This window comes from Streptopelia decaocto, assembly GCF_964273445.1.
Source record: "Streptopelia decaocto genome assembly, chromosome: 6".
NCBI lineage: Eukaryota > Metazoa > Chordata > Aves > Columbiformes > Columbidae > Streptopelia > Streptopelia decaocto.
Genome location: NC_138660.1, coordinates 21,484,936 through 21,512,746, shown reverse-complemented (window position 1 = coordinate 21,512,746; position 27,811 = coordinate 21,484,936). Strand labels below are relative to the sequence as shown.

General features: G+C 37.3%; 1 protein-coding gene across 10 annotated transcripts in view; it reads right to left on the bottom strand.

Annotated features, from left to right (window-relative positions):
- Window positions 1–5,346: 5,346 nt before the first annotated feature.
- Window positions 5,347–27,811, bottom strand: part of PER2 (period circadian regulator 2) — a 51,730-nt gene continuing 29,265 nt past the window's right edge. For all 10 annotated transcript variants that reach the window (XM_082057043.1, XM_082057040.1, XM_082057045.1 and 7 more), the window contains 16 exons: window positions 26,725–26,867; window positions 26,310–26,388; window positions 21,524–21,630; window positions 20,744–20,897; window positions 20,238–20,346; window positions 19,760–19,891; window positions 18,640–18,736; window positions 17,989–18,145; window positions 17,779–17,906; window positions 15,991–16,164; window positions 15,466–15,726; window positions 13,171–14,018; window positions 11,354–11,540; window positions 10,656–10,848; window positions 8,838–8,988; window positions 5,347–7,770 (listed from right to left, as the gene is read on the bottom strand). In XM_082057043.1, the coding sequence (XP_081913169.1) occupies window positions 7,621–7,770; window positions 8,838–8,988; window positions 10,656–10,848; window positions 11,354–11,540; window positions 13,171–14,018; window positions 15,466–15,726; window positions 15,991–16,164; window positions 17,779–17,906; window positions 17,989–18,145; window positions 18,640–18,736; window positions 19,760–19,891; window positions 20,238–20,346; window positions 20,744–20,897; window positions 21,524–21,630; window positions 26,310–26,388; window positions 26,725–26,867 (3,070 nt within the window). In that variant the 3' untranslated portion in view covers window positions 5,347–7,620. The remainder of the gene's footprint in view (window positions 7,771–8,837; window positions 8,989–10,655; window positions 10,849–11,353; window positions 11,541–13,170; window positions 14,019–15,465; window positions 15,727–15,990; window positions 16,165–17,778; window positions 17,907–17,988; window positions 18,146–18,639; window positions 18,737–19,759; window positions 19,892–20,237; window positions 20,347–20,743; window positions 20,898–21,523; window positions 21,631–26,309; window positions 26,389–26,724; window positions 26,868–27,811) is intronic.

Here is a 27,811-nt window from a genome sequence, read left to right as displayed (position 1 = left end):
AGACACACGGAGAATTTACATTACGCTGGCCAAGACATCGTCATGTTCCCTCGCGTTACTTCAGTTTGTCCCCTCGGAAGGCACTATGGGCAGCGTCACCATTCAACAACTTGTGAGCGTTTGGACCCTTTGTTCCTGTCAAATACATTCAAAAAGACTCTACCTGTAAAGTCACTGTTGTCAGCCTAATGAGTAAAAGTTAACACCCTAAACTTCACAGGTCTATGAACACGCAATTAGGTGACAAAGGCAGCCATGTTATCACTTTAAACTAATTCTGTCATTGAGTGAAATCTGTAAAACCACTTACATTATGCAGTATAGTTCAATCATTCTGCTGGGAAATCAAGACTATAAAGAGTTTGCTCAGATTAGGATACAGACCCCTTTATTTTGCTAATCGGTTAGCTAATAGACTAGCAGACAAAATTTTTAATTAAAAGAAAAACACAACACATCAACACTCCCCCCGCCCCCCCACAAACACACCCACAATAAAAACCAAACAAACCCCACAAACACCCAACCAAACAGATTTTCCTCAAAAATCCAAACCAGAAATCCCTGAAAATTATATTATTTAAATTTAAGACTTCAGCATCACCTCACAGTGGCAGCGTACATCCAGGGAACGGACTTTAGGTGGACTGGTAGGCCTAATAAAGCAATGTTGTACCCAACTGCTTTCATAATAAGGTCTTTATATTTGATCTCATTTAAATTCACTGCGCATGTAAGGCAAGGTCATTATTATTAAAATAACATAAATACACTGCCTGACTACATCCAAAGCTTTAGAAGCCTCCATTTGAAGCAGTTTGTAACCATCTTTTCATATGTGCATAACTGAAGACAATGGGAGGATAATTTCCCAGTTATTTACATTATGTGAGAATCCTTCACTGTTGCCATGTGATTTTGGCAGTTACAAATTTCAATACAATTCTAAAATATGCATATTTATATTTGGATTTGTCTTTGAAAGGAGGGGAGGCGAAAGAACTTCAAGGGATTCAGTGAACAAAAGCCTTTCAGCAGCAGGTGGGGTTTAGGGAGAGGTATGCACCTGCCTGGCAATGGGATCCCAGCAAAGGCACTCCTCATCCTCCTCAGCCTCCTCAGCCTCCCCTGCACAGAGCAGCTGGGACAAAGCCTTCACTACGCACAGGCGGCAGAAGCTCTTCCAAACACACAAAAAGGAGGGGCTTGTAAAGACAACTGCATATGGGCACTACATGCTTTTTTAAATGCACAAATCACAATAGTTAAGATGCTGCTTTTGGCCGCAGGCTGGTAGCGGAGTCTCTGTACAAAGGCCAGAAGGCACTGGCAGAGCAGCCCCAGAGGTGGGGGAGCTCTGTTTGGGGGCTGGGGCTGTTACCTTTCAGGTCTCTCTTGGGTTTTCAATACCCTGATGCAGACACATTTTTCTTCCACTCCGTTATTTCTTGGAGAGAGATTTTTTTTTTTTTAAGTAATTTAAGATCTCATTTAGCCCAAACAGGAAGAGAAACAACTCTAGCAAATAGTTATTACATTGTTGTATTATTTTATTGTGCAAAGTTCACTTAAATACCATCTGATACTAAAGTATACTGATTGGTACAGTAAACTACATTTGCCACTACAAGAGAAAATGTTATTTCTTAGAATTCTGTATTGGTGCAGAACCAAACTACATATTTTAGGACTCTTGAATCAATAGCACCTCGGCTTTGCAGCTATTGCGACACCTTAGAAGTTGATCTGCAATCTAATTAATCATTTTCATTATGAACTCACAGTTTTATCAAATCTAGAAATGCAACTGAACCATGAAAAAACAGTTTTCCAAAATATGGGAAAATAGATTTGTCAGTATACAAAATTCAAACTGAAACGGAGGCAGGAATTTATTAACACAGGAACAGGACAAGCACTGAGCCCAGTTTATATATTGGCTTCAGTCTTTACGTGCTCCAGTAATTTTGTACATGGCTCCCAAAAAAAGTGCAAACACCTAAAGGCCGGACAGATGTGGTCAGCAGGAAGCCAAATCACAGCATAGAGAATGGCCTGACGGTTCAGAGAAAGTCATCAGTACAAATGCCTGTGTGCAACCACACCGTGGATGCAGCTCTTACCTGGGAAGCTGAAGGAACCGAGTCTGTCTCAGCAGGACTCCACAGAACTCAGCCACATCAGTCCCAGCGTCCGGCTGACTCGGAGCAGAGGTAAGCACAGGCCACCCAACCCTTCTGCTTCCTGCAGCTAAGAAAACTGAACATTTGCGTTTGATAAATTTATCCAGAACTTCTGTGATTGGGTTGCTGGGTTTTCTGGTTTGCAGGTTTGGTTTTCTTTTGTTTCCCCTATGCAAAAAGGCCACAGGAGATTTCAAAGGGAGTCAGCTGGTGACAACAGAAGGGAGGGCAGTAGACCTTACCTTAGACAAGCAATGGCTAAATACATTGAAAAAAATACAGCAAATACTTTCTTGGAGAAAAGTAGATTTGAATTTGACAATACAACAGCAATACAAGCAGTTTACTTTCAGATCATTATAACAATTTAAAGAGTCTAATAAATAAACTATACTCTGTCTTACTGTATTAATGCACAAGCTATAGACAGAGAAGTACACCTTGACATATCCTGGACTACAAGGAAATTTTAATCCATCCTTACGTGTGTCTCCTTTTAGCTAGTTAAAACAAATTAAGTGCAAAGCAGTATGGCCCCTAAGGCTGATGGTGTGGCGCCTCCCCCACCAAGCCACCTACCCAGCTGCAGCAGGTGCTTGAGAACCATCTCACTACTATTTGCACTTGTATTACACAGAAATCATTGTACCCACCACTGAAAATACATCACAGCCACACCACAGCACCTGCTCACCTCGGTTAATCCAGTGCTGACAACAGGCTTGGGGTTTGTTTGGTTGGGCTTTTATTCCCCTTTTCTTTAACAGGTGTAAACACATGCCCTGTGAGCTACACAAGTAACACCAGAAGCAAAGGGCAGCCACCTGAACTGCACATTCGTGGTGCCTTGGGACATTTGACCTCTTTCATGATGTGTTCTTCAGCTAAAGAGCATTCTCTTTATTAGTGAATAGCAAATGTTTTCATACCTTCATATTGTTCACTAAAGTTAAACAGTGTCCTGCAACAGCAGCTTCTTTTTGTCTACTAGATACAATCCAGAGCCAGAAACACTGTAGAATGAAACCCCATCACACACGCTGCTATTGCATGTGGCAGACTGACCTACCTCACATTTTTTTCAGCAGATGCCAACAGAAATATGCATGATTAAGAGTTCAGTTGTCTCAGTCTCTACCCAGTTTTATCCTTCTTTTCCACTTAGGAAACCTGGCAGAAACTGGTTTCGGTTGATTTTCTTGTTGATTCCCTCCCAGCCCCAAGTTGCACCAGTGAATCCCGAATTTACTGAACACCTCATGTACCACCCCTAACAATGCTGCCCTCGTCCCCAGCCCCTAAGAAAAAGGAGCTGATGAGCTGTTCATTACCTTGTTCAACAGATCGAATATATTTCTCAAGCTCCTAAGCACTCGTGAGCAAATAAACACTGGAATTTCCAGAAATTACACCTATCAACATTATTCTATGTTCAAGCCATCCGTTTGCCACTTTGCCAGAAGCACACAACTCATTTCATCATGTTCTTTGAGTCAGAGGTTTGTCAATGCAGTAGGTTCTTTCCACTCTTGTTAGAAAGACAAAAGAACAATCAAGGATCTTAATTCTCAGTAAGTAAAGCACTTTTTTTCCCCTCCGAATTCATGATGGCTATTAAGTAGACTAAAAATCTGAGTAGTATCTATTTTCCAAGCATGAAGTTTGTATTTGCATCCACCATGTGCCAACAGCTCATCGTTATGAGTTTTTTCATCATCTTATTTGAAATTCAAGTCACGGATCTTTCCCTTTACATCACACAATGTCATAGCAAACTCAATAGCCCTAAAATACAAACAGCTGAATAGAGAGGCAAGACAGGAGTGGCAAAACTGCCAGACATAATCACAGGACAGCAGTGACGCCTAGGGGCTACCGGGCTGGGAGAAGCTCTCTGACAAAGGCTGTTCCCCACAGTTCTGCAGTGTAACGCCAGCCATGATCCACGAGTGCTGACAGAAGGCACATCACCAAGGTGGAGCACAGGAATATCTGAAGCCATGTTTATCTTATACTCTTATTCCAATTCCAAAAATTTAACAGAACCAGAAATAACTGAAACATTATCTGGCAATTTATTGCTTAAAGTTCTCCCAACATTATATATCAGTTGTCAAAACTTGCACCCAAAGGCTAGCACGACACCTCTACTGAGTTGCACAGATACTCCGCACATGTGCACACTACTGACGTTTGCAGTTCTGTAAAAGGCTTCATCAATACATCTCTCCTCTGCATATTTAGCTGAGCAAGGAACCAAGGTGCTATTAAGACAAAAGTGTTTTCAGACTTCACATACATAAAACTGCTCCTGAATTGACCCTAAATACATAAGACTTCAAAGGCACTCGGGTGACGTGTTGAACAATCGCACTTTCATACGCATGTCTGGGAATAAAGTGCACAACACTACAAATTCTACTGTTGGTGTGAAGGCAATTCACCTGTGTGGTGAAGAGTTTTGTGATACAGAGACACCTTGATTTTGCAGCTCACAGACATATCCGGGTCTGTCCTGACCAAACTAGGGCTTGCAGTAGATTGTTGTGTTTTAAAAAAACCAAACCTCTCAAAACAGTGGTCCAAAGGAGCATCCCACACCCACTACAGTACACCACTGCTCGAAGTGAGAAAACAGAAATCTTCACACCTCCACTACTTTCTCCTCTCAGAGTATAAACCAAGAACATCAGCAGGAAAGTACGCTAGCTTGGCAAGTTTTGGCAATCTGCAGAAGACACAACGCTTCATGACAGAAGCTATCATCACTGTACAAAGCAAATTGAAGGGGCATAACTGGAGTTCTCTACCTCTAAGCTACCAGCATAACACCATAGAGGGCTGCAGGAAAAAAGGTATCCACAGCTGGCATTAAACAAAGCAAAAAGGACAACAATGACTTGGAACAAACACACAGAACCCGGCTGCACACACTCTTCCAGACAGTAAATTCGTACACGTTCAGAATGACAAGTCAATATAAAGATTCAGTCTTCCATTTGTGCAGTGAACTTACAGGTCAGACAAGCTGGCAACAATTTTACTTCAGGACAGTAAGCCACAACTAAGTTCCTCAGTTTGAGTATCAGTTCACACACTATCAGAAATTTATATATTTTTGCTTTTTACATGGAGTAGAAGGCTCAAGGAACAAAAAGGCAACTAAAAATATATCTGTTTTATTTACCAGTTTTCTAAAAAGCGAAGTCATAAAAATTAGTCACAAGTGGCAAAACCAAAATATATTGCACAGTGTACAGAAAACATCGTTGACATGTTGACAAAGTGTCATCACAAATAAATCATCTTACAACAGTTTGGAAAAACTACAGCTTCAGAATCTTATCTATAAATGGAGGCATGTAGATTTAAAGTTATAGGGAAGTATTTATATACCACCCTGTAAATGCAAACACTTTAAGGATGCAAGATTAAGTCCATAAGAAAGCACATCCACAAAATGCTCTAAATATACTTTTCTCTTCCTTTCACTAAGTTATGGTTACAAGATGGTAATTGGAAAAAAAAAAAAAAAAAAAGAAAAAAGAAAAAAAGCAAAAAAAAAAAGCATGCTAAAGCAAATTTCAAAGTGGTTTAGAAGTCCCTGAAAATAATTTGTATAATTATGATGCACTCCTTTTACATAAAGCTTTTTTTTTCCAAAACCCTGGTCCAATTGAAACTATTTGTGTTCACATGTAAAAATGGAATATATTTAACATGTTGGTATAGCTGCACTGTTCCATTTATGGTTAAAACATTTAATACATCAGACTCAAACACCAACATTTAAAAATTTCTCATTCGGTTTATATTTACACATATTTAAGTTTGACCTTACTAAACTATTAAAGACAGGAACCAGATCTTGCTGGGTAGTGCTTTGCACTACATTTAAGATATTTTTTAAATTGTGATTCTACTTGTTTCACAAGTTCACACACTCTGCTATTCGTAGAACCTGTCCCCAGTGCAAGTTCCCTCATGACACTGTCCAATTAATAACAAATTACTTGACACAAATACCAGTCACTTCCGCATGTTTCGGTGGTGTCAGATCTAACTTCACATCCTCTTCATATGTGAAGATAAAGATTTTTATAGAATTAACATAACCTTAACATTTTGGTGAACAGAAATGTTATCTGAATAAAAAAGAAAATGCGTTCCATGAAAAATATTTTGAGACAAACATATCAAAGTAAATGGAATTTCTCCATGTTTTTCACCCAAAGACCGGCAGCTGACACCTAGCAATACAACTAAATGTCTTTTAACTAACCAATATATTAAAGTTGCTCTTTTGTGATCTCTTCCAACATCCAACAGGTATAAACAGCACAAGAACATAAAGTACACATATTCAAGTCCATACAATCTCAGAGGCATTAAAATCAAATCCTTGACAAAGGATTCCAGCCACGTTAAATTTTAGATAATGCAATTCAAATATAGTGAAAGTCAATGCTATTCTCGAAATCACTCTTTTTATAAGAACTATCTTCAAATGACAAGAAATGTCTAATCCCCTCTTGCTGCATACAAGTTTGATATTGGTTTAGCCACACCAGAAAAATTGATGGCCAACCTCCTGACAGAACGAATCAGAAATAAAGGTTAAATTTATACCAAGCTTTGTCTAACAGTCACTGGAGCACACGCAGTCATCCTCTGTGGCCTTAGTTTTTAAAAGCTTTAAGCATAAAGGTTTCTTGTGTATAAATTCTCAGAAATTATGTTTCAAGGTAATAAACAGTCCAAAGTATTGTAGTGTCCATTTAAATAAAAGGCTACAAACTTGTCAGCACTCATCTATACGTTCTTACACATTCACAGAAATATTTTAACACCCAAGACCATCTTACAAAATTAGTTCAACATTTCTCTTAGACAAAAAAGGCTCCTACATTCAAAACTACAAGAAACAAAGAGGATGGGATCAACTGGTATGAGAAGGGCAAGTGTGAACTGATTTGCTTGAAGGTTTTATCTTCTTAGTATTTGAAGTGGTCCAGAATACTAGAACAATGATAAACAGCCTTTAAGCAAAATTTTAAAACAATTTATAATGCTGAATCATTACCAAAAGGAGATTTCAAGGACCGTATGTACATAAGGGGATTTTCAGTACTCATTAACCCACTCTACAAAAAACAGTAGGCATCAATGAAATTTTCTATAGTTTATAAAGAATACTTGAGGCATATAAGTGCAAAATGAGTCTTTTTTAAAGAAAAGCTATACCATCTTCAACAATGTCCTTATTGGGAAGAGATTGCCACCATTTAAAAAGAGATTCATTCACAAATGACTCTTCTAGAGCAAGAAAAACACATTTGGTTTTTTGAACTGCATTCATCTTGCTGATACAAGATTAAAACCTTCATGGATCATCACTGTAGTTTTGAAGCAGCTTTGAAAACAACAGGCTCAAAGGCTATGTTTGTTCTTCACTGACTTGGCTCAGGGAAACCAAGTTGTTTTCCCCACTGTCTTCAATCATTTCATTAAGGTCCATTTCATGGATTTCTTCACCATATGATGTATAAAAATTGCTCTGTATATTGTCCTCACAAAAAATACATTCCTAAAAAGAAAAAAAAAAAAGAAATTATAGAAACACTCATAAGGACAAAAAACACACACATGCTTTTCTAAACGGTCCGTTTGCATGTGATCCCTGATTCCAAGGGAACCTTTACATCTGTGCTGCAAATATCAGAAATATTCCACTCTCCAACTTTCCCCCACATAATAATTTTATAATGAGTTTTCAAATACTTGTATTGATTTACTACACTACTGGAAGCCGTTATGTCAGAGATCATTTATAATGCTGACATTTTACATACACTTCCAATCACCTTTTCCTCCATCTGATTGCTAACCCTGCAGTAATATATTGATGTCAGCTGCAGTGCTTAAGAAACTGAAGCAACATACGCTTACACAAGTTGGATGCTGTAGTGTTAATGTTGCACTAACACTAACTTCAGGATTAGGATTTCACTGCAGTGCTGTTACATTGACTTTTGAAACTCATCTGCAAAGTTCCTCTGCATTTGACAACTTATGTGCAAATAAGCTACAGATGATAGAAAGCTTAGGGAAAAGAGAATGCCATCAGGTATTTGTGTATGCAAAAGTAAAATAGACTCCAAGGATGCTCTGTTTTGTGTGGTGGTTTGTTATTGTTGTGGTTTTTCTTTTTTTAAGTCATTAATCCACTCATGGAATCAATGCAAGAGAGGGTCCTCTCTGAGAAGTCTGGTAGAAAAAAGGAACAGTGTAGTCCCATTAATTTTGTACTTTCCAGAAAGCAATGAGCATAAATTTCTGCACACAAAATGGAGATTTTTATGTAGTGAAGTTTCTGGCTGTGTTGATAAAGGATTTCAAGCAGATACACAGAAATTTAGAAATAGGAAGGAAATTTCTTCTACTGTATTCACCAGTACTTTGACTTTCCCATTGGAAAGATGACTTATGATAAATTAAATCAAGCTGGAAACCACTGCATGGAAGTTTGAATTAACATTTTTGTGTGTGTAACTGGCCAAGCTTTCCTAGGAACAGCAATGGGAAATTAACATAGGCAGCTAGTAATTTAAGCATTGTTATACATGCAAAAGTAACTAACTCATTTAAACTTACAGAATTAGCAACAGTTTTTGGCAGTCCACCTTGCTGGATCCACGGATGAACTTCAATAAGCTCTTTCTTTTGTTCTTCTGTAAATTTTGGCTGTAGTTTCTGCATTTGCTTTAATTTCTGCTTATCTTCTTTTAACACTGTTTCCAAATCTCTAAAATAAAATGTATTTAAGAAACTGAGCTTCAACAGTTTCTGGGCTTCATGCCTATATAAGGTTATGCAGACAAATACTAACATTTTTAAAGACTATTTTTGTTCTGGAATGTTAAGCTTACAAATCTTATATTGGAAGAAAACTAAGTTGTGGTTATTTCAGCAGCTTTCTACATTTGCAGACAACCTTCGTATATATCTCTGCCAGCTCATTGTCTTTTCAAATCTCATCACAGTGAAAGCTGTTTTCTTAAAGCTATTCAGGCAGCACCAACAGTGAAACCACCAAGAACTCCAGTTTCCCGCTGCTGCGGGAAGTTCCAAGTTCCCCTACACTGGGAGACAACTCAAAACAGACACTAGATTCACGTATGAGTTACTAAAGCAGAAGAAGTAAGACATGTTTAAGAAGGTTATCAAGAATGGATTAAACTTCAGGACTGAAAGGGAGAAGACTTAGAAAACACTGCCCTATTTCAGTAGCCAAAGTTCTCTCTCCCCTCAATGCCTCAACTTGATTCAGAAACTTCTTATAAAAACCCTGCACCACAGGAAACATTAACAAGCTATATATCTCTATAAAAGATGACAATAGCAAGCAAGTTCTAAGAAACCCAGTACTGTTTCTGTTCCTTACAGCATTACCTAAGAACAGGTTGGCTTTACACATCTCTTCCTGGGCATCACACTCTCACAGTGAGCTTAACTCTTCTTATCACAGTATCCTATTTCATACTATGTTCTCTCTGGCAGGCTTTGCTACTCTTACAGTCTACTGGAATTCTCAGCTATAGTTATCAGCCTTCAGGCTAAAAAAACCAAGAAATGCCAAGGTATTTTTAAATCTAGGCGAAAATTCTGAAGTTCTTAGGATGTGTTCTCTATTCCCATGCCCATCATCCCTGCACTTCTCTATTTTGAAAGCTTGTCTTCTTCCTTTCAAAGGACTTGTCTTCACTGAAACTTCCTATGCCTTTCAAAACACCATCCACTGCTCCCAAGAAATAAAAAAAAAAAAAAAAATCTGGAGACTTGTCACCCTCTATCCCCCTATATCTGTTTTTTGTTAGTGAAGCAGGGAAGCATTTGATTTCTTTTTTTGATAAAGATTTTTCTATTAGAAACCTTATTATTTTTACCTTCTACTTCCTTGTCCTATTTGAATGGGAATTTATGGAGAGAAAAAAACACGTGGAAGTTAACAACCCAGGAAAAAAAACCACAAGAGAGAAAGCAGTGTACCACAGAACATGTCATCACAGGGACAACAGGCAGGGAGTACAGATTCTTCCATGCTACCGACCATCAAGAGATTTAAGAATACTTGCCAGGATCTATTAATCAGACTACAAAGATTTCTAGGTAAATAGTTGCAAGTCGCTAACTATAAAACACCTTCAAAAAATAAACACAGTTAATTTCAACTTAGGTAATTGATCTAAAAATACAGGTAAACCTAATAAAATTATTTTTACTTTTTGAGAACTTCTTGTGTAGTATACAAAAGACAGAAAGGAAGCAACAACTCCTCTTGACACTGAGCCAAACATTAAAACCAATTTACTTCTATTGCGACAGAGATCCATATATATCTTTCCTTCCTATCTTTCCTTTCTCTTCTAACATACAGACACAGTTCACGAAAGACTATGACATTGGAATTACCGTGAAGGTATCTGGTAAGTCATCATGACAGTGTCATCTGTGTTTGCCATCAATAGCCAAATAGGATCCTGAAGGACATATTTAATGAAGTGCTCACTTTCTTCTATTTCTGCCTTCATTTTGGTTTTATGATGATTTTCTGAGGAATCAATACTCCCGAAGTATTTGCTGGTATGACTAGTTTCACTACTACCTTTAAAAAGAAATTCAAAGTTTCATTATCAATTGTCAAATATAGAGGTTATCTGAATGCTTTTTAAAACAGAAAAAATTAAGGAGAACTGGAAGTATAAATACAACCACTATCTTATTTAATTCATTAAAGAGAGGGAACTTCCACCCTTAGGTAACTGCATTAACATTTAAAAAACTTAAATTCCAACAGAATAATTAGCTTGCTTAAATTAAAACCCCTGAAATTAAACACAAAGGGTATGGTATTTTCTCTTCATTATTCCATCATACCTATATAATATCTTAACTGCTATTTTACACACACTTAAAAAAGGTTCTATACTGTAAACCAAGCACAATCGAAACTTTCACGTTATGTAATAAAAAAAGAAATAAAGAATAAACAATGTGATGAGTATTGAAGACAATAAAGATTTTTTCATAAAGCACTTGATGTTCAAGTGGTGTCTGCAATCCCTCCCACTCCTCTGAAATGCTCAGAGAGCACTTGCTGCCAGTGTTACCTGTTCTGCTCCCTGACATGCCGCAGCCATTGGATCCAGACCCCAGGGACTCAGCAGCTGCAGATACGCCACTCCCTGAAGAAGCTGAACCAGTGCCTGAACATGCATCTTCTTGAAGTAAAATGTCAAGCAGGACACTAGACATGGAGAGTGCATCACTATTTTGAGCATCCATCAGAGATTCAGCCTAGCGATAGGAAGGGGAGGGGAAAATATAAAATTAACAAAGCCAAACCCAAACAACAAGGCTATTTCATTACTAATCATTTACATTTAATATTAATTGATCTCACTTTATATTCTAATACATTTAAACAGTTATTCAAAGAGAGACAACCAACAATAACATATGCCAAGACCAAATGAAGAATAATAAAGTGGCCTGATAGGCAGACAAGTGGTCCATCAGTAATATAGATTTTAACTCAGCTTCTCTTTAAAATCATATATACTTTAGTAAGGAAGTAAAGGAAAGCATTTGCTAGTCACTTTTGACTGCCCCTACTCTTCTGGGCAAGTCCAAATTTACCCAAGTCACCTAAGACATACTAGCAGTTGCTCCTGCTTCTGCTTCAGAAAGATTTATATCAACAGTCCATCACTGTTACTACTCTCTGCATGATGAGAAGGAGGAAGGTGTTCCCAGAAGCACGCTTGCTAGGCAAGATCATTTATTTGTATGTTTTTAAGGGAAAGAGCACTGACTACGCTTATACCTAACATTAGCAAAACCTCACTGCAAGTCAGCTTGAAGATTAAATATTAGAAATTATGGTTGATGGAACTTAACAAAATACATAAGAGTGGAAAGAAATAGCTTTATCCTTAACACAGTCCTGCACAAATGCCTCTATTGTCCTCATTTTCCAGTAAGTGAGGAGGAAGTTACAGAAAATTACATTTTGCAGGTTTCTAAATAACAGTAGGTAACAGTTCAGGGAAATTCAAAAGAATTTGCCAGCAAAATTGTTACTAAGTTTTTTTTAAATCGAGCTTCTTTTAATTCGGCAGAGGCATCTCAGAGCACACGGTAGGTTACAGACTGTCACAGATGCACTGTTATACCACAGCAGCCAGAAGTACTTGTAAGATTTCAGAGATATTATACAGTGCACAGAATATGCTAGCCAAAATATGGCATTGGATGCATACATCCCTGAAAATGTATCCATAAGTGCCATTCCCACAACAAATATGATAGAGAATCTTTTCATGAAAACCAAATGTATTTGTCCTCAAGATCATGAATTAACAAGCATGTAACAACAGAATGTGACAAGTTTTTGCACTTGTATCCAATCAATTCTGGAAGTTTCTCTAGAAAAACAGAGATAAAATACCATTTTCTGTGGTCTCCTTCCACTCGTCCCTCTTAAGGATCAGTATCAAGAAAGGTAAAATAAATCATCTGGAAACCAGCCATATTCATATTAAAAAAAAAAAAATGGAACAAAACTGTTTCAGGATGTATTTCCAAGCTTCCCAGTGTAAATGTAGAAGAACAACAAGGTGGTTTTAATTGTTAGAGGTTAAGACTATACTAATGATAGGACTTCATGTTTTATTCAGTCTGCTGAAGTTTGATTTTACTAACTACAATTGTGAGTCCATCTCCTGGTATTTTATTGATTGATTACTCTCTATCACTAAAAAATAGGTTCCACAAGTGAAAGGCCTGAAAATGATGTAGCAGAGATGGGAAAACAGAAAGAGGGGGAAAAAAAAAAAAAAGCATTTTAGGTATCTCTACATATTAACAGCTTCAGATAAGTTCAAGAATGCAAAGACTTAAAAGTAACCAACATCAGCATACTTACTGGTAAGGATCCCTTTCTACTACAGTTATCAGTTGTCATGATTTGGCCTATGGCTCCTTCCTCACTTAAGCCTCCATGTAAACCCACAGGAGCTCCAGTTTCAGCAGTTTTTGTGGTTTCTTCCAGCTGTAGAAGATTCAGAGGAGAACTGCACCTTGATTGGAACAGAGGTGGGGAAGCCTGGTCTTGAGGACCCACTGACTGCGGAGTGCAGGAGCGGGATGGCTCATTTCGTGGCTCTGTGACAGGAACCTTTTCACTCTCTGCTGGTGGATTGTAATGGAATGGCTGCGTTGGAAAAAACACCTGTTGTGGGAAAGGGCTGGGTGTAGTGAATGGTGGCTGTGTGGGAAATACTGTCTGCGAAGGGAAAGTGGAATGGGCAGGGAAGTTGGGTTGGCTGTGGTAAAGTGTTTGTGGTACGTTATTGTTCATCTCTGGGTAGACATAGTTGGGGAGCACAAGAGCTACGACAGGTGTCATGAGGGGTGTGGAGAACTGGGACGGCTGCATAGGGCAACTACTTCCAGAGTCTGGCAACTGATTAAAACCAGAGAGTGAAGTCTCAGGAGCTGGTGGCACAGTCCCAGCTGCTGGAAAAACAGGAAGAGGATAAGCAGGCATAACAGCAGGAAAAGACATTGCTGAATAGCTTGCTTGTGAAGTGTCTGATGGTGACCAAGCGGTAGTATTTAAACCTTGAAGAGGGAACCGATGGGGGAATTTAGTTCCAGAAGTTGTACTGTCCGAAGACTCCTGTGGTTTCATGCGCTTTGATTTCCTGTTCTTTCCATTTTTCTTCCAAGCTTGATCCATTCCAGAAGTGCCATTTCTTTGTCCACGGCCACCTGCAAAAAATAAAAAAAGTCAAGAAGGATCCTATTAGCAATCTGATGGATCCCTTTCACCTTGTCATCCCTACAAGTCACTCAAAACCCAGTTCTGGACTTTGTCTACCCACATGGAAGCATTCGGTAATGGGTCAGGTTGACTTTTACCTCTAGCACAAGAGCTAACTGGGTAATAAAAACCATACTGACACACCATCAAGAGAGCAGCAGTAGATCAGTTCAGGCTCAAATGTGTATCACCCAAACAGCACAAAACTGTGAAACAGTGGCTCCCAGAGGAGCTAACTTCTAATTACTCCAGCAATTACAATTAAAGCAATATGGGACATGACTGAAAGCATTTCTAGAGAGTTAAGGTCATGCAGATCACTAATTGAAAAGGTAAGAAGCAAAAAAACCAAGAACAACACAAAAACAAAAAACCAAAACCAAACAAAAAAACTAAACCCATCAGGAGAGGAAGTAGACATAAAAATAATTTCCTGAGGGAGGGGGGAAAAGCATGCTACCTTTACAACCTTATTTTAGGAGAAATCTGCACCAAGTGACTCTTCCCTAGGTAAAGGCTGTCAGGTTCATCTGATTACAGACACGAGGAAATCCATAAAAAAATATCTTCTGGCACTAAAAGCTGCTCAAACCTTCAGTTTGTCTAAAGCTTATTTAGATAGGTGAAAACTTAAGAGTACAAAGGTCACAAGGGGACTAAAGGGTTCCAGAACAGGTTTCCTAAATCAAGGACCTGCACAACTATTTAAATAAAATATGAAAGATAAGAATCTGCAAAAAAATGCTTTGCAGTGTCTGACTTCTGTTCCAAGTCAAGTCAGGAAAGAAACAGGAACAAAGTCAGATCAGTATCAAGCACTTCTGAAAATGCCATATGGAGTTCCTAGTCTTAATAAACAAAACAATCTCACTATTAGAGCTAGTCTGTGCCAGTTCCACCCCACTGACCATATTATTAGCTTAAAGATAACCAAGCAATTATCAGACTGTTTCACTGATTACACAATAGTGGAGTGGTGGAAACTGGATGTAAAGCAAAAGGGGCTAGAAAAAAACCCAAAACCACAAACATGCAAAAGAGATAGATGGAAAGACAGAAAGAAAAGGGAATACAGGCACCGATACAGTAAAGCAAACATGCTAAAGCATATTTTTTGTCCCTTGAAAGTAGCTGCATGACAGTAATATTACAGTGAACTGATATAAATGAAAATATTAGTTACTAAAATGTCGCTTATAACATTAAAAGCTATATTCCATTCTCAATTTTCAACCAAGACTTACCAGAAGGAATTTTTCTGTGGGACTTTAAAAATAGCATGCAACTGTCACTATTCACAGTGGCCCCAAAATACAGCTAAAAATGGAAGTGTCCTCGCAACAGGATTTACTTTCTATTTAAATACAAATTTTATCATGAAAATCATTCCCATACCACGTTCGCCAGGCCGTCCTTTTGGTTTATCTTGTAAGTAGTGATTGCAGTGGGACTGAAACATATTAAATCTCTTGATTTCTTTAAACTTATTCAAAAAGCTCTGCTCCTCTTTTTGCGTATGTACTGCAAGGACTTCCTTTGTAAGTCCCAGTTTTTTAAATGGCTCCTGTTCTTGATTTACATGTGCAGAGCTGGATGGAGGAGCAAGAAGTTGGCCATCTAACAGTTCTGCTCCACTTGGACCATCTTCTATCATTTCTACAGAAAGAGGAGGAAAAATATAAATCAAGAGGAAGTAAAAAAAAAAAAAAAAAAAAACACAACTCTGTACGTGCATTTTAAACTATTACAGTTCTGTAATAATTTTGCTGTAAGTTTAAGATAGAAATTATATTCTTATTTATTCCATAGGAACATTATAGCTGTAAAAAAATATCAAGTCACAAATAGATATGAGCTGTTCACATATCTGAGGATTCTGAGGATTGCCATTTTGGAGAAAATTTATTAGAAAAATCATACCTAATTCAGGTTGCGGTTTTTTGTCTCCAACATGAACAATGGTGCTACTGTAGCTGCACTGACTTGTGAGAGAGACAACACTTTCAGGCTTGCCAGGTAAAGCCAAAGATGTTAAGTGTGCACCAACCACTGGGGGACCGTTTGATTTACCAGATGCCTTCAACATAGCAGGATCTATCAAAAAAAAAAGATTTATACTTTACTGAACATAAACAAAAGCAAATACAAACTTTATGCTCCTACGGTTGCAAAACAGTAGAGGCTAAACTGTGCTTGACAAGACACAAAATGAGCTGTTTACTTTATGCATTCCACCAAGAACATTTTAGGAACAGAACAATTTCTGAGCAACCAAAACCAATCCTCTGCTTTCACACAGAGCCATGACAGATCTTTTCAATGAAGGACTTTCTGCTCTTTCCTGGTCTTACCTCTTCCTTCATGGCACAATTTTGGAAGAAACTTTCTGGCCTCTTCCAGCCTAAGATTAAGTCTCACCCAGCTCCCATATTGTTGCACACTCATCACTGTCATTAGCTGGTTATCCTTAGAGCTTTGCTCTGAGCATCCACCTATCTAAATTTTCACACCTGAAAGCTATACACAATAATCCAGCAGAAATCATACCAGTGCCTCATAAAACAGCATTTAAACATTCCTTCTCTAGTAAGCATGCTTGGCATAACACATAAGACCTGAAGTTTGCCTTTTTTCTGACTAGAGTACATTGGTGGTTTCATTGTTCCGAGCCATCAGTGCACCAAAAAGCTACTGAACCCACATCATCTCCTGTCAACAAGAACTGCATAGACTCCAAATGACAGCAGAAATGGTGTTCTTAATTGCATGATGCTAGTTCCATAATTTCTTCCTCTCTAGTTCTCAAGGCATTTCAATTCCTTCTACAGGACACTATGTTCCCATGTATACTGACACCTTCTAATTTGATTCTAAAAGCTGCATTAGATCTTCTTTTTGAAGCTTATCCAAAGGAAATACAGACAAGATCATTCCCAAGACCCATTTCTGAGATATTCCACCAGAAACTCCCCCTTCAGCCTCATAACAATAAGGTTGAATCAGCAAGTATCTTAACTTACGCATAGTTCTTCACCATTCTTACAAATTTTGTACTAACCAAACAGTTATGTTCTTCACTTTAGCTCCCCATCCAGACAGGGACCATATCAAGTGTTAGACTTACATCCTAACTAAGTTAAAGTTTTTGCCTATAGCCGACATTTTAGATAGCTATCCTCAATAATTCCCATCTTTTCTTTTAATGGCTGGACATTGCCTTCAAATTGCTTCTTGTGCCCCACACAACACTGAGAGCAGCCTGATGGCAGCATTTTACCCTCTCTTGTTTTTTTGTTTGTTTTGTTTTGTTTTTTTAATGTGCACAACGAAGAAATGGAAGTGTTAGATGCATATTTTTGTTGCAATTAATTAGCTACTAGGTTCTTCAGCTGGTTATTCTTAAAAGTTACAACTCTGAAACACACTTTGTACATTTGATAATGATTGAAATCCTAAAACTCAAAATCCTGAAGTATTTTGTACGGTATAATAAGCTTATTGCATCTACAATCCAAATATTCAATCAACTACTCGGTGTTTTGGTTGTAAGGAAGATTTTCATGCTAAAGTTAGATCACCAACATGTAACACTGAGAAATCAGCTATGAGGTCATGCTTAAGCTACACTCATCATTATTCTGCAAAGAGGTAATATCCAACCGGCCGCTAGCAGAAGTCAATCAAGAAGCAGCTGTGATGTAGAGATACCTTCCAAGGGCCGTATAGCATTATCAGCTGTTTTTTGTTCATGAACTCCAGAATTCAGTGATGCAACGCTTGATGAAGGTTCACATTTTCTTTTTGCTGTACCAGGCACATTACAACTCTCCAAGTACCTAAAATACAATGTTTTAATAATATTAGATATACAAGACTTAAGTCTAGAAGTCAAGAGTAATTTACAAGCTGGTTGGTTACCTGATGACACTGTCCAAACAGCTAATTTGTTGATAAGAATATACAGGTTGTTCTTTCCAAGCCAGCTCTTCAGTAGTCACATTTTTGGGAGCAGCTGTTACTGCAGTATCCTTTCCCACTACATCTTTCACCTGATCACCAGGACCATCTTGTTTTTCTGTGAAGAGAGATATCACTACTATGCAATTACAGCATTAAATTCTTGCAAATTCCTCTAAAAGCTCATAAGTTATAACCAATTATTAGAAGAATAACCTATTAACATATGCAGAATTTCAATCTCATTAGTAAGATTTTATTTTATCAACTTAAAAATTCCTGAGGTTACAGCACAAACAGGAAAGACAACCACCAAAACACTTTCATCCACCTCACACAAAAGAAGTTTGACTTGTATGAAAAATTGAGCTACAATTAAAGTACTTCAAAACAACAGCTCTAGAACATGCTTTCACTGTGTGTTACGCTATTATAAATTGAGATACAGCTGAACACAATATTTGCCTGAACACAGTGGAGATACACATCATAATATAATTTCAGTTTATAAAAATGCTGCATTCGTTAGAACTAAACTAGAAAAAAATCCTACCATCATATTATATGAGGCACCAGTGCAGTAGACTAATACTTAACTTGCTAATGTCTTACCTGCAAAAGGCTCTCTCTTATATCCCAGTTTTCCTTTACTGTCACTGAAAACACGCTGTCCTTTATTTTTTACCTTACGGGCATCTTGACAAACCTCCTGAAAGGAGATCATTGAAAAGAGTTATTAAATTCTGACATAAAATACCATGCACAGAGATTCCTCAGTAGAGTAAACCTAATCTTAGTTAATCTCTACCTTAAAATTAGTCTGATCACTGGTGAAATCCTGATGTACAGAATTTTATTGTGCAACAGCAGAATTTTGGCAAGTCTGGTCAGATGCAGGAATCAGATTTGGGAGAATTAGCCTGTAAGCAATGCAACTAAGAAAAAGAAAAATTTGGCTTTCAGAATTAAACACAGCTTGGGGAGTTACAACAAATTTGGGAAGAACAACATGAAAGCCAAAATGACTAGAGATATTAAAAGGTGCAGCTCCTTTGACTGCATCCACATTCAGTACGTTACTGTCTGTCAGATTTACTTTGCATATGGAATAGTTCTGTTAAGCATAGATACAAGTTTAATGCTGCTGTTTTGTTCAGGCTGATGGAATTACAAAAGTTATATCTCATTATCAACTAGATGTAGAAATGGCCAAACCTACAGTTAAGTTTTAAGCTCAAAAATAGAGTTTATTTTATTTCATTACATGCTATATAGTGTATCTTTGCAACATAAAAAGTGATCAAGGTCAAACTATCACTTGGTTATTCAGGTATTACTGCATTTTATCTTCTTGGCTTTATTTGAAAAACAGTAATTATAGACTTTCTCTTTCAAAAAGAAACTGCTTTCAAGTATCGAACTGGTTTTCCCAGAAACACAACATGTAACGTATAACAGACACTAAAATAAGTTAACACACTGTACAGCTTTACATTCTTTATACACACCAGCTCTCACACCTATAACTGTGCTTCAGTACCCTGAGAGTTTATCTACACCAAAAGAGTTTAGTCCCCTACACAGAAAGGTTTTTTTCCATGTTAAACAAAAAAGAAAGACAACTTTTACTTTATCCCATTCCTAATTTCAAAGAGTAGTAAAAGAGGAGTTTTTTACTTTTAGCATAAGTTTGTTTTGTGCCACATACTTGAATAAGAAAAATAAAACCTACCGGTTTATCCTTATGAGTGTCTTCATTATTATTTCCTGTGCTGTCACTGGAGGATGCCACACTCATTAAGTGCTCATGTGAACCGTTGCTACCCAGACTCCCGTAGCCACTGGATCCACTGTTGTGTACAGGCTGTTAACAACAATAAAAATATATATGCACATATCCCAGCATGCCAGCTTTAAACAAAACTGAAATTGTTACTAATAATTCCATGTGAGGAAAAAAGGATTTATTTTGGGTGGTGGTTTGTTTTGACTTTTTTTTTGGTGAGGACTCCATAGCTCCTTAAAATACCAACTGGCCCTTTAATGTACTTCAGTAAGACTTGTCTGGTAATTGTGAGTGTAAGTCATTTCCAGAATTGTGTCCAGAAATGTCCATACAGTAGTAGACAGCTAAACAAAACATCACACAAAGATAAATGCCCTTTCTTCAGTGGGAAATTAAAATGGTAACATTAAAGCCCATGCTGTACCTGCAGTAATAGCCGATATATTTGTTCTGTGATTTCCTGAACACTGGGATGAAGGATTCTATCCTCTGTGTAGTTGGGGGCAGCAAAGACATCTTCATTTAAGGGACCTCTGTATAAACCAAACATATCCCAGCTCATTACAAGTGCAAGTACTTCAATCACAGAGAGACCACAAGTCCAATTTACCACTTACATATAGTAAACAGAATCTGATGCTTATTCTATTTCATCTACAACCTTTGAATCTAATACACACCCTTACTTGCTTTGAGCATGACTTCCCTCTTCTGAAGCAACTCTTGACATTGCTGGCAGAAATTTAAGGACTTCGTATTTCTTTTTGAAGCAGTTACTACATCACAAACCCCAAATTTAAAAAGAAAGCAATATGTATAAGTGATTTTTTTACCCCTGAACATCTCTTGTATCTTTCTTAATGATCACTATGTAAATCTGAGGAAAATAAAAATAAATAAATATCTTTAAGTCCCAAAAGTTTGACTTACGTCCTAACTTTGTGTCTTCCAATAATAAATGAAACTTTTCGACTCCAAGGGTTGATGAAACTGGACCAGCTAGTGTCCATAGTTATATAATCTCCATTTCTAGTGCAAAACCTGATGGGTGAATAGTCAAAAGGCTGCCCTCCATACTGAAGTACTGTAATGAAGGATTTTAAAAAAAAAAAAAAAAACAGATTAATATTTGCACAATTCTACTTAAAGATTCAGGATTTTACAATGAATTGCAAAGGAGGAAAATGGTATTTGAAAAAATACCTGGTATGTCTATATGTTCAGAAATGCTGGGCTACTAGAATAAGCAGACCTTCATAATTTACTGGACTATGTCAAGAAAATCACCTTCAGAACATGACAAGCTTAAGATGACTGAAGAAATAGCTTCATGTTTTCAAAGTTTAACAAATTAGCATTTCCAGAATGGATCTCATTTTCTTCTCCATGAGTAAGACAGACTACCATTTAAAGTATGACAACTTCCATCACTACATTCTCAGAAAAATTTATGTATGAAATATTCATTTACAGTCAGTTTGTTTACAGCAGACACATATGCTTCATATCAAACATGAAATAGAGTGATTTCTCAGTTTCATCTACATGCATGAAGAATAAAGTTGTAAAGGACTCACTATTTACTTGCAGAAAAATTCATAGTCACAATTAATTTTCACCTCCTACTTGCTGATGTCTTTTAGTCATTATTATTATTATAGTAACTTTTAGAAAAACAAAATGTTTCTGCCACAGTAAGAAATTACATACTTTTTTTGTGAATTGCTAGCATTAAGGGTCTGTCATTTGGGTGAAGATGCACCAACACTGGTGTTCCTATTAAGTCCTGAGGTAGGTATCCCAACAGAGGTACTGCCCTGGGGAAAGAAAAACAAGAAAAAAAAGAAAAAGGTAGAATAAATGCATATGTAACCTTTAAAATGTTTCCATTTTACATTTTCTTTGCTCTTTTTCCTACAAAGAGAACAAAAAATGTTACGTTTAAATTTATGCAAATAGCAGTGCCAAATTAATAGCAGTAGCACTCCTTGAACAAGAGGGTTTTCATTTGTTTGTGGGATGGTTGGGGTTTTTTTGGTAACTTTACAAAACATGATCAGACCAAATCAAGGAGTCTACTACAGCAGTTCTGTCCTTTCTGTGCTGCCTATTTCTAGAGGATAAACACCCTAATTTCAAAAGAGCATTAATGAAGTTTAGTCTTGTAAAACACTGATGAAGGTCAATAGTACCCCAACCTACGGGCTGCAAGCCAAGGCTAAGGATCACAGGATTCCTGTAGCTGAACTAGCAACAGGGCAGTTGACGAGGACTCAAGAAAACTTTCTCACAGGCAGGTTAACAGTTTGACTCATAAAGGAGCTGCAAGGAAGCAAGCTTATTAATTAAAACAGAGCAACAAAAGTAGTGTTACCAAATTCCCGCACATCAATGACCACTTGTAATGATGTGAGCAACTAATTTTTTTGTGATGAAATAATTTTCATTGATCCTTAAAGTATTCATATTAAGGAGAAAGAGTGAAAGTTCACAAATACACTTTGCACCTTACCCTGAAAGCTAATTGCCAAAAATATGCTTTGGACCTGTACACCTTCGCCCCAGCCCCCTTCACTGAGGAAGGCCCAGGAGCAGAAAGATACTCAGGTATTTGGACAGCTCTAATGAAGAACTCAGCCACAGTGCACCACAGACACAGGATCTGTGTTGTGTTGAACCTCAAAAGCATTATGGGGCAAATGCCTTCAACACTGCACTTGCAGTAACCCACTGGAATTAGATCAGTTCTCCAAAACATCAAGCATTTAGGGGAAAATGAGGATAGCAACCAATGCCTTATTATTGAAGCAATTAGTTAAATAATGAGGATTAAAAGCTTGTGGATGATCTAGAGCAAAAAATTTACAAAGCTGAAACTGGCATGAAACTCATACCAAATCATATCATTTTGACACATTAACATTTAAAAATGCTGCCAAGTTCAAAGCAGGTAAGAAAAGTTATGTCACTAGGATTTTAAAATACTAGTCAACTCTGAATTACTTCAGTCAGGATTACATCAATTAATGTTGTAAGTAGTAAAAGAAAACAAGAGGTTTTGTTCAGTCCTGTTCCTATTCTTTGCCAGCTGTTTTAAGGAAAGCCTGGCAAACTCCACATTTATGCTGTAACACAACACCTACCCTAAAAGGGATAAAATTTTAAACTGTTATTTATTAACCTAGTTATAAATAAAGATGTAAATTCAGTCACTTCTATTAAAAAAAAAAAACAAAACCACACACACACACACAAGCTACAAAACCCACTCCTACACATTTTTATATTGATATGAAGAACACTGAAGAGTCAGGGATCTAAAATATAGGACCAATGAGTAGAGACTGATCTGGGCTTGCCTGTTTTGATGAAGAGGAGACTAAGGGATTATCCAGGAGCTTTTCACAACTACTGGAAAAAGGATTTACAAAGACGGAGTTAAATTTTCTTCATGGTGTCAGACCATAAAACTATGGGCAATGGCAGAGCGCTGTCTGGAAATCTTATGCTGCATGTTAGGAAAAGTTTGTTAACACAGTTAGTACTGCAACACAGTAAGAGTTTCCCATACAGATTGTGTAATCTCTGTCCTTGGAGGTTTTCAGGCATTATTGACACAAGGTTACAGATGACCTAATCTAGAACTGGGCAAGGATTCATTTCAAGCAAAAGGATGGAACAGAGACCTCCAGCAGTTCCTTCCAACCAGCATTTCTGTGATCATATAATGCTATATTTGAGAATACTTGATTCACTATCTACTACAGGCAGTACCCCAGCATCATTATGCTTCCTCATAATGAATAACTCAAAATAATTCAGAGTTTAAGTTAATAAACTAATTTTATGAACACAAATGCGCATATGGCATAAGAATGGCTGATGAGGAGAGGCAGCAAATTCAGTTTGTGTTTTATAGAATGACATTTGAAGTGTCACAAAAACATGGAATAAGAAGTCTCTTTACATTCTTATTGCAAGTTAAATAGGAAAAGTGCTTTAAATTCATTTACTAAGATAACTTTACTGTGAACTATACAGAACTCCTTGCACCCATCACACACATCAAGTATCTAATACATTTTAAAGACAAATATATACAGGAATGATCCATTTAATTTCAGGAGAATAGTTATATTTACTTAATCTATTCTGTGCAGTGATCCACCTGCAGAGTTAGGACAAATAAGCATTTTTCCAACCCATGAACACATACTGATTACAGAATTAACTTTATTTTATGCAAGTCAGGCAACGGCTTCAGCTTTATATTATGAACAATTCTCATCCAACAGCAGGTGTTCAATATCAGACTCTACTTTCTTTAAGAATGTATGTTTTGTGTACTCTTCCTAACACTGGAGAGCTTTGGAGTAATAAACTGCATATGCATACCTTGGTAAATGTTTATCTGGCTGCCAATGCTCTCAGGAGCTAAATAATTAAAAGTAAAATCAACCACACAGATTGCAAGAACAGAAAATAAATGAAGCAAAGTCCTGATACCAGACCAAGATGTAATCAACCCTCAGAGTGTTCAGAAATGGTATTTGAGAATAAATTATAACAACAGGCTAAAAGGAAGGAAGCTTCCATAGAAAGGGATTTACTGTACTCACTCCACCCAAGCCCGAGAATAAGGCAAAACTCTCCATTCAGTAATCTTGCCATTCCTGTTAAGCAACCACTGGAAATTAATGAATTGGGGGTGCACGGAAGAAGGGAAGCTTTACCTTGTGCCATCAACCTATCTGAAAAGGTAAATCCACCCTGTTGGAGTTTGCTTGCAGCATGTGTGGGAATGAGGGAGAGAGGAAAATCCACGAAGAGAACAGAACTATCCTGGACTAAGTAGTTCTTTTGTCTAGAGACTGTATAAATAATACCATGGAAAAACAGTTTGTCAGCATGACACTGTCTTCTATCCTGCAAAAACTTTCCATGCTAATCCACAAAGTCTCCACAAGTTAGCCAAAAACAGCTGTACCCTAAAGTTCAAGCTTATCTTCACTGAATAGCCATTGTGATCTTGTACAGTAATCTCCAACAGGTACCTTTTCCAATTCTCATTTAATAAAGAACGTGCACACTGCAGTAGTACTGATGTGCCTGACCTCTCTGCAGATTTGCCTCAGAAGACAAACTAATTGCCTCAGAAGACAAACTAATTTTTACCTTACTGACTCCAGCTTAGCCAAACTTTGCAATAACCACCTTTCCCCCAACCCCCCTCTCTTCTGCCGCAGTTAAAGATTTTGCCAAGAACAGCATATTTCTTCAGAAAAATGAAGATTCCCACCCAAAAGATACCATAGGAATCCAAAATTATCCATTAGACTGCTACTTTGTCTCCAGACATCCTCCTCATCTAGACCTACAAAGACAACTTTAGCATTCTTAGAATGCTTAAAAACAAGGCGAGGGGAGAATCTCAGAAGACAGATGCTACTATTGTAGCCAACTTAGTTTTCACTAAGGACAAAAAAAACCACCACAACACACACCAAAATAAAATCCCACATATAGCCCATCAGAAATCATCATTAAAACAATGTAAAGTAAAACAAGGGAAAGGAAAAGAAAGGAAAAAGGAAGCCTGTGTTTTAAACTCAGGAACAAGTGAATTCTCTGTGAAGTCAAGTCTTCAAAACACCAGGATATTTCAAAGTGCATCCCTGCCCTTAAAAGCTTATTGAGATTACTATCTCCTCCTCAGCCAAGTATGCTCCTAACTGCAGGAGTATCTCCTGTTCTTTTATAGACCTCACATTTCCATCACCTAAACACCCTTTGAAAGGCCCCAGACAGACACAACCCAAAATACTAAAGGAAAGCTGGCTTTACACCTTAGTTCCTGAGCCTCTGTGTACGTCTCCAGATCACAGGCAGCAGATCTGGTTCTACTTTGGAATGTGAATACTTGCTCTAGTCATCTTTCACAATTGCCAAAGCAATGTGAAGTTTTCAGACAGTACAATCTGAGCAGTTTTGTGTACAGACAACATCAAGAAATGTGAAGACTGTAGTTTTAACTAAGAACACAGATTTTTTTTTTCTTTAACATCTACATTGTTTAAAAGACACATCTCTAGTTATATCTGAGCCAGCAGAAACTGACAGCAGTACAGTGTTTGTTATTAATTGGATCAAACTTCAAACTAAAATCCTCATACAGGTGACAATGGTTGGCACAGGATTTTCCTAACCTTGGGGTTCATTCCTTGAATTTATGTCTAGATCTGCCCCAGATGAAAGAAAAATGGACAAACAAGTTATTAGTAGGCAAATTAACTTCCACTTAAATACCACAGTATAATGTGTTTTCATGCTTAGTGAAAATTGGGGGGGATGTACTTTTCTTGGGTTAAATGCTTTTCAGTAGTCATATGATTTTTAACTCTACACAGACATCTTAATTAAATCCTAAAAATACTTGTAAAGATACTGGATAGCTTGCTTCTCAGTAAATTGAAAAAGAATATTTTTTGTAAATTACCTTTCATCTACATCCTGGAACAAACAGGTTGGTGTGTGCGTAGTTGTAAAAATTCTTTTGTCGGGAGGAATTCTGGGTGCTGAGAGAAAAAGAAAAGCAGATTAACAAGTGTGTTTTTTTGCATATGTAAAATACTTCAAGCTACATGCTTCTATTAAATACTGAGTAAAGTCTAAAAGTCTAAGAGCATATAGGAAAGCAGCTTGCTAGCCTGCAGCCTCTCAGCAAGGGCAGAGAACAGAAACAACTACCCTTCACTGTAATAAAACTTGAGAACACTGACAGTAGCTCATAAGTTGGCTATCCTAGGCTGAAATTCAGTCATGCTACACCACATGGAAATTCCTGCAGCAGAACATAGAATAGTTCTTACTTTAAGAAAACCAAATTAGTCTTTATGTATTCAACGGATTACCTTCATAACCAGAATGTACTTTTTCTGCAAGCAGCACACAGCAAAGCTGGTCCTCTGCTATTTCGGGATCTTGCACTTTGATAAGGTAAGGAGTCATCCGAAATGGGTGATAGCAAATCTCATTTTCACGCTCCTTTCCCGCACTAATAATTAAACAGAGTTAATTATTTCAACAGTTTCATTTTATGCTAAACAAAGTTTTAATTTATCTATTGTAACTTCCTCATGACACAAGGACTGCATGATAGCTCCTAAAATAGCACCCAAGAATTTAACTTTCTGAATTTATTTTTTTTTTTGGTAGAAGAGAACCTAATTCTAACAACACCCTTTGTATACCAACTGCAGCAAGAATACATTGTCCTCTCTACTGCCTGAAATAAGATCATGCACAATTGCTTTAAATGGTAATTTGACAGAAAAAAACCCAACAACCTCCTACAATAGATTAAGTTATCTTGTTGATCCAATAATCTTCATATGTGACACTACGCCCTTTAGAGGGATGAATTTATTTTATGAAGATAGCTATATCCCCTCAGTTAACAGACCTTCTTTTACTCAATATTTATCCTGATTTAAAAAGAACAAAGACTCAGAAATTCTTACCTATAATAACAGTTGTTTACTTAATAAATTCCAAAGCATAGTAAAGAAAACAACAGCCATTTACCCAGTGACACACACAAATATTTCAGTTGTAATAAGTTTACAACAGTGCAAGTTTATAAAGCTAAAGCTTTTGGAACCAATGTTAGTTGGACAAAAGAGTCTACAATAATACCAGCAGTACCTTTGCAGTACATACAATCCAACACCCTGGAGTTGTGCATTGTCTGCAACATGTTTAAAGTTTACTGGTACCTTAATGATAAGTACTTATTTGCTCCAGAAGTAATTAAGTAATAGGATCCACAATTTTTGTTTTCAGAAATGCTACCAGAGGCAATGAGCAGCAAGAAATCAAATTGCACAAGAAAGAACATTGAGTAAGTTGCCAGCATTTCCTAAATAAAAGCAACCAAAGGGAGTGGGGGCAGGAAAAGAAGGAAGAAAATCAAAACCAAATTACTAGTGTCACCTAGTA